Source organism: Propithecus coquereli, unplaced genomic scaffold (assembly GCF_000956105.1).
Source record: "Propithecus coquereli isolate 6110/MARCELLA unplaced genomic scaffold, Pcoq_1.0 Scaffold3, whole genome shotgun sequence".
Lineage (NCBI taxonomy): Eukaryota > Metazoa > Chordata > Mammalia > Primates > Indriidae > Propithecus > Propithecus coquereli.
The window spans coordinates 20,627,976-20,635,451 of record NW_012148618.1 but is presented as its reverse complement, the minus strand read 5'-3'; the positions used below and the strand labels follow the sequence as shown (position 1 = coordinate 20,635,451).

General features: G+C 36.7%; 1 protein-coding gene across 1 annotated transcript in view; it reads left to right on the top strand.

Moving 5' to 3' along the window:
• The window catches only part of ATP8B4 (ATPase, class I, type 8B, member 4), a 233,774-nt gene that overhangs the window by 106,519 nt on the left and 119,779 nt on the right, over positions 1-7,476 (top strand). Inside the window, exon 6 of the mRNA XM_012649186.1 lies at positions 6,030-6,102. Coding sequence (XP_012504640.1) covers positions 6,030-6,102 — 73 coding nt within the window. The remainder of the gene's footprint in view (positions 1-6,029; positions 6,103-7,476) is intronic.

Sequence of the window (7,476 nt, the reverse complement as noted above, 5' to 3'; positions counted from 1 at the left end):
CAGCTCAACGCCTTCCTCTGTGCAACCTTGCTCCCTGCACTGCCTCACGGTGTTAATCCCTAGAGCATTTGCCAATCAACTTCTTACACACAAATCTCCCTCTGAATTTGCTACCCAGGAATCCAACCTAGACCTAATGGCTCTGTTTTCTCCTTGGTTAATCTAAGGTATTTCCTTCAGCATTCATACGTGAAAGCAGATGGGATAGTCTTTGTTTGAAATCACTTTCTTCTGAAGTCCTTGTAGTCTCATAATCTATTAGCCATTTATTAATGGAATACTATTAAGAATTTATAGAAGATAGAGTTTTAGGAGACTTATTTGGGGAAGTGTTTCAGTTTAGGGAAATGATGGAAGAGAAGACATTTTTTGCACAATATTTAGTGGGCTTATTGTTCAGGGAAAACTTAATAAGTGAATTGATCATTTTGTTTTCAAAATAGGAAGGCTAAAATGTATATTTCTGCATTCAAATAATGCACAATAGGATTGATAGAATTAAGCAGGACATCCATAAGATTGATTACCTTTTCTCAGCAAATCGTTAAACTGAGTTATTCATGCCGTAGGACTACATCTTTCATAATTCCCTCTTCTTCTCACTCTCCCCCTGGCAAAATTGATGAGAGAGCATCTTCAGCAGCTGACCATGGACCTCCCCATGTGATTTTGCTTCAGCATAAGAGTTTTGCTAACAAGAGGGAGAAAAAGGAGGGAAACATCTGCATTCTTCACAACAAATAGATTCCAAAGATATGAGCATTATGTTCATTCTCAATGTAATGAGATTCTGTTCACCAGAGTCTGTTGTTAGGGGATTAGGGCCAAGCTGTATGTTTTATTCTAGTGTGGCTCTGACAGTGCTGGTATTGAAAAGAACCAGAAACTGCTGCTGTCCACTGAGCATTTGTATCAGGGGACCATGACTACAAGCTGTCTTTGCATCGGCTGGTTTTAAACACTAAAAGTGTGCACTATTGCCATGATTGAATCCTTTTAGCTCCTTAGGGTCCATTCTCTTTCTAAATAGGCAATATATTATTACTGTAGAAAATAAAGTAAAAAAGAACAATAAATATAGATTTATTAAGAGCATGGACTTTTGTAGCCAGAGAAACTTGGGTTCCAGCTCTCTGCCACTTATGGGTAACCTTGGCAAAGTTTAGTTTACTTCTATTTCTTCTATTCTCCCAGTTTGGCCTCTAAGATACCAATATATGTGGTGCCAAAATCCAAACAGTACAAAAGAATATGCAGTATAAATGAAGTTTCCCTTCCATCCCAGTTCCCTTTTTATTTTCTTTCTCTAGCGGCAACCACTGAACAGTTTCTTGTGTGTCTTTCAAGAAATTTTCTGTGCATATAAAAAGGTATATATGTAAGTATATCCTTGTTTCAAGACATAGAATCTTACCACGCATATACAGTGTTCTGTACATGCTTGTTTTTAACGTAATAATATAACTTAGAGCACATTTCATATGAGCACATATAGACCCGTCTTATTCTTTTAAGTGACTGCACTGTATTCCATTGAATAGATGAACCCTGATTGAATAAGTGCTCCGTGGTACCTCTATGTAATTCTTTTTTTTTTTTTTTTTGAGACAGAGTCTCACTCTGTTGCCCGAGCTAAGTGAGTGCTGTGGCGTCAGCCTAGCTCACAGCAATCTCAAACTCCTGGGCTCAAGTGATCCTCCTGCCTCAGCCTCCTGAGTAGCTGGGACTACAGGCATGCGCCACCAAGCCCAGCTAATTTTTTCTATATATTTTTAGTTGTCCAGCTAATTTCTTTCTATTTTTTTAGTAGAGACGGGGTCTCGCTCTTGCTCAGGCTGGTTTCGAACTCCTGAGCTCAAACGATCCGCCCTCCTTGGCCTCTCAGAGTGCTAGGATTACAGGTGTGAGCCACCGCGCCCAGCCTATGTAATTCTTATTGATGGACATTTTAGTGATTTCTAATTGATTCCTATTGCAAATAACGCTGCAGTAAACATCCTTGTAAATTCATATTTGAGAATCTATCTGATTATTTCTTTAAAGTAGAATATCTGTATCAAAGTGTGTGGGCATTTAAATTTTTGATAGATATTGCAAAATAGGGCAAATGTGTCCATTTCTCTGAAGCTCGGTGTCCTATTCGGTAAAATGAGAGTAGAAACAATGCCAATTGTTGTGAGGATTAAATGAGATAAGATACATAAATAGTGTTACTAGATGTAGTAAATTAAAATACAAGACTCTAGTTAAGACTCCAAGTTAATACAAGACTCCATATGATAAACAATGATAACATTTTAGTAGAAGTATTTCTCAAATATTGCATAGGACATACACTAAAAAATAATTTGTTGTTTATCTGAAACCCAAATTTAATGGAATGTCATTTGTTTTTGTTTGGCAACCCCATGCATGAAGGGATCAGTACAGTTCCTGGAAGGAGTAAGCACTAAATAAATTTTGGCTGCTATAATTTTTATTGGACATTCAGGAAAATTCTATAATTCAGCAAATGTTTTTGGAAATAATGATTTTATATTTGTTAATTTATTTATCATTCATCCAATAAATGTTTATTGAATATCTGCTATGAACTAGGCATTATTCTAAGTCCTAAAGATACAGTGGTGAACAAACCAATGTCCAAATGAGCAGGGAATACTTTTGTTTGTTAAAGGACTGATGTATGCTTGAGACTAAAGAGAAAACCAAGCTCTGTGTAAGTGGATTGATTAGTTAATTAGGGGAAGTAAATTCTATTGACCTTTATTATCTTCCCTCTCTAGTACCCCTACACTATTTCTGTAGATTGTGAGCAAATCCCCTTTTCTGGAATCCAAATTGTTGATGAGAGATCAGGAGCTGTAGAACATGGAAAGGATGGCAGGGCCCTTCCTCCTGTCCCTTCAGCTTTAGCAATGCACTTGTCTTGAACAAGGTAAACACTTGATTGCTAGTCTCTGAAACCAATAGTTTAGCGACATAGAGCATGGTAGGCGCTATCTCACTCTCAGATTTGGATTTTCTCAAGGAGGTTTTCAGCAATGCCTAGCAGCTCTTTGTATGCTACGCCTCACCAGGAAGAAGCAGGTTCAGACCAATTTATCAAAAATCATTGGGTGTCGTTGGCTATTTCTCACTTCCTTTTCTTAGAACTCAGATTTTCTGATATTCTGAGAGTAGATATATAGTTAGTGGGTGTCTTTTGAAAAACTCTTTCCTTAAAGTAATTCTAGTTGCCATTCTGTAGTGGATAAACTCCATATGTTTTATGGTGCCTTTAGAATTTAAATTTTATGAATCTTTTTCTTGGATCTTGGCTTATTTAGCAATTGGCTTGTGAGTTTACTAAGATAAATGCCATCTTATTATCTGTTTTTGAAAAACCTGGTTCAAAGAAGCACAAACTAAATTATGTCCATTTCAAAAAACCGATGATGCTGAAAATTGAGCCGTGTTTTAAAATCTTGGTATTTCTTAATTCAGTACAATTAAATGAATTAACTCATTTTCAGAACATTCATATACTGTAATTCATCTACAAGAGCAAGAGGGCTTTCCCTGCCAAAGGTAAAAAGCCAAATTTGAAGATACTGAGTCTGTGTCATCTTCACAGCCCACAAGGCCATCCTGTACCCCCCTGGTAGAGCTATGATGCAAGATTACTTCAAACATGATCCCTGAGAACAGCTGCACCACACATGGCGAGCCAGGGAGTGTCTGTTTTCATTGTTTTCAGGGTGATGACGAAACTCGATCACTACACGAGCTAAAATATTAGAAGTCTAGAAATATTTTGAACATGAGCTTTAAAGTAAATCTTTCTGTCTGCCCCTCCAGTCCTGCTGGATGTCTTTGATGTTGTGTTGTTGACAGTGGTGGGGGTAAGGGAGTAGGGTGAGAAAAATGGTTGGATTCAAGATATAGATGATTTAAGTTCATTTGCAGGTCTTTATCAGTTTGTGCTTGTTCACCAAGTTGGGATACTTCTGTAGCTATGAGTGTTCATTAAATGTATCTTTGAGTTCCTAGGTAAGTGCAGTTGTATACATCTGGTAAGACAGAAATGGAAATAACATTAGAAAAACTCCTCTGATTGTATTATACATGTTGGTTATTCTACAGGTATATATTCAAATGTGGGGTTAACCAAGACATCTCACACAGCCTATGTTTTACCAATATCTCCAGGACCTTCTGAAAAAACTCTAATTACATTTGTAGAATGTTACTTTCTCCTCTCTAAAATAATCTGTTTTGCATTTCTTTCTCTTACTTTTCATTCAGTTTCTGATAATGTTGTTAAATCCTAAGATGACTTTCTATCATAACCTTACTTTGTAAGGGTTATGTTCTCTTCTTGTTGGGGTGCTGTCCACAAATCTGACAGGTGTATCTGCTTGTCCATTGTGTAGGTTATTGATGAAGCAGTCGGGTGGTGCTAGGCTTGGGGTCAGCATTCAGGGAATACTGCTTGCTGTTCCTTGTATGGTCCTTCCTAGAGCTTATAGTGTACAAGCAGGAAGAAGAAGAGTTTGGAAATGAAACTTAATATCATCTTGACTTTTTACTAAAGAAGATGCACTGTCAATAGAGACTTCAGAGCCATTCAGTAGCAGTGTGATTTCCATAAATGATGGCAGGATATCTTTTTCCATCCATTCATGTTTACTTTTTCTAAGACCCCACTTGCTGAGAAATGTCCACATGAGGTACCTGAGAAATAAACCAGCACATAATCCATACCTGTAAAAATAAATAAAATGAGATTTAGAAGGCTTCCTAGGTTCTCTCATTGTCGTCAAACTAGATAAAGTGCAGAAAAGTATGGCATTGGAAAAATGATTGAATTCTGGCTAGAGATGAAAATGCTGCAATTGAAAATTTTCCAGAACAACATGTACTTGGATCCGTATTAAAGAAAAATTCTTTGAGTGTTTAAGCCAAATGATCCAGCAGAGTTGATAGTGTGAGGCATATTTCACAGTTGTATAAATATTTAAAACTATTTTCCAGCCTATAAAACAAGTAAATTAGATTATTTTTTAAAAACTGCACAATGGAATCAAGCTGCCCACCTGAACTTGTTGGGGAAACCAGCTTTACTCATCCCAGCCTTCTCTCCTGTAGAACAATCTCTCAGAAGCAAGTGTAATGAAGGCTTCCAACTAGGAAAACAAAGCTGGTTTACATTTCAGGGAATTTCAGAAGGGATGATTAGCATCACGGTATACCGCCACAGGTGGTCTGTTTCCAGAGGCCTGTCTGGTTTTGGGCAGCCCTGACTAACTTGTCACCAAGGGCCAGATCCAACGGACACAATAGCTATTCATCATGAACCCCTTTGAACTTGGTTAGGGGTGGTCTTGGGGCTCCATTATGTACAGGAGCTTCACAGAAAGCAGTGCAGCATGTTGGCTGAGTTGAGCCCTATTCTGAGCTGCTGGTCTTGTCCTGTTAGAATGCCACCAAACCTGTCCTTCTGTCTCATCACTGGTTTGTAGGTGGTCTTTCTCATTCTTTTATCACCCCTGTTGTCCTTGTCCTTTCCAAAATTTAAATTTTCTTTCTCTTATGTTTTAACTATTTCCCTGGACCACTTTCCCTTGCCAATATCTCATCCTTCACTTTTTGCCTCCAGTTAAATACACAGTGATGTTTCTGTATTTATTAATAAAGAGTTTGAAAGAGTGACTGAATTTATTGAGATCTCCTAGCTGCTGTATAAAGCTGGCACCGTGGGGCGGTGGAAAAAGCACTTCTGCAAGAGTTGGGCATCTTGAGTTCAGCCCAGGGGTACCACTAATTGACTGGGTATCCTTGCGCAAATCATTTAACCTCTCGGGCCTTTGTTCCCACATTGCTCAGGTAAAGAACTTTGCTGTGTAAGGCCCCTTCGAATTTAGCATCCCAGGAAAGTCTTATCTGTTTCCTCTGTTATATGATGCTACATTGTGAACACATTCCCTTGACTATACTTTTGATTCTTCTCCATTCTTGAAAAAAATTAATCTTGTTTTTGTTCTTAGACTGCAGAATGAAAAATGGATGAATGTCAAAGTGGGAGACATCATTAAATTAGAAAATAACCAATTTGTTGCTGTGAGTATTCAATATTGTTTAAAGAATTTATCTCAGATTAAAGTAGTGTATATGGAAGCATTTATATTTGTAAATTTAGTAAGTAAATCTGTACTAATCCAGAGTAATTAAGAAAAGAATACCAGTATGTATTAGTAAAAAGTCTCAATTATAAAATGTTTTAAAAGACATTGATTTATTACTTTCAATAACTTAGTAACTTAGATAAGGCCGAGTGATTATTACATTGTCTATTTCCTTAGGGATCTTTTAAATTAACAGGTACAAAAGATTTTAAATCAGAATGTCAATCATTTTATGTAAGTGAGTTTTTAAAGTGCTTTTGAGTACTTTAAAAAACACTTTGTTCTCACATATTTTGTGATTAGTACTATTAATTTGTAGTTTGTTCTCACATAGTTTGTGATTAGTACTGTTAATATCATGATTAGTATTGTTAATTTGCAGTATATTTTAAGAAAACATAGGCTAGAGAAAGAGAAAAGGTGTGCTCCTTCCTGAATAATCACAAAATGTTTATTGATTGTGCTGAATTAATAACGTTTTAATTAATGAGGTCTGACTTTGTATCAATGCACTATAATTTATATTCTCAAGCTGCCTATATTACAATTTCCTTAATAAAATTCAGGTGGTCAGTCCAATCACTAAAACATGTGCAACTCACTCTAGTTCAAATTAAATTTAGAGTGATGAAAACTATCCAGATCAGAGATTAAAAATTCAAATTATTACAGTGTTTATATCAAATACATATTAGATTATTTATGAACATTTTTGTGTTGAGTGCAATTTTGCATATCAAGTTGTATACATCATTAAATTTGAGACATTTTACCATAGGGGAAAAATTTGGTCCCAAGGTCTATTTACACGAACAGCAACCTAGTTAAGACTCCTGGACATTCGCTTTCAGAAAGTCTTTCATTAACGCCCCATCTGTGTATATTGAATTCTCTGGAACAGCCCATGCTAAGAAGACTACTCAGTGGACAGTCCATTCACAAAGGAGTTCACACTTCAAGTAGAGTAGTGTATATTTCTCTGGCAACCTGAATGCTTTGGAAACTAGCTTGGAACCAAAAATAAGCAAAAGGTGTTAGGGCAGCCACAACACATGTCTTGACATCCACCCTAGCTTGGGCTCCTTATATGTAGGACAGTTTGCCAAGTTCTCACAATCTATTTACTTTTTTCTTGACACAAATTTAAATTAGCTTTATCAAATTCTTACAGGTGAGTCCTGAAGAAGCAGGAGTCAAATCTATGTGTCAAATCTTATAACTCCATGAGACCTCATGGCCAGCATATCTGTGCTCCAACTTGCCCTCTAGCCTTGTTATTCTAATTTGTATTTCCCTTGGTCTTTGTTTT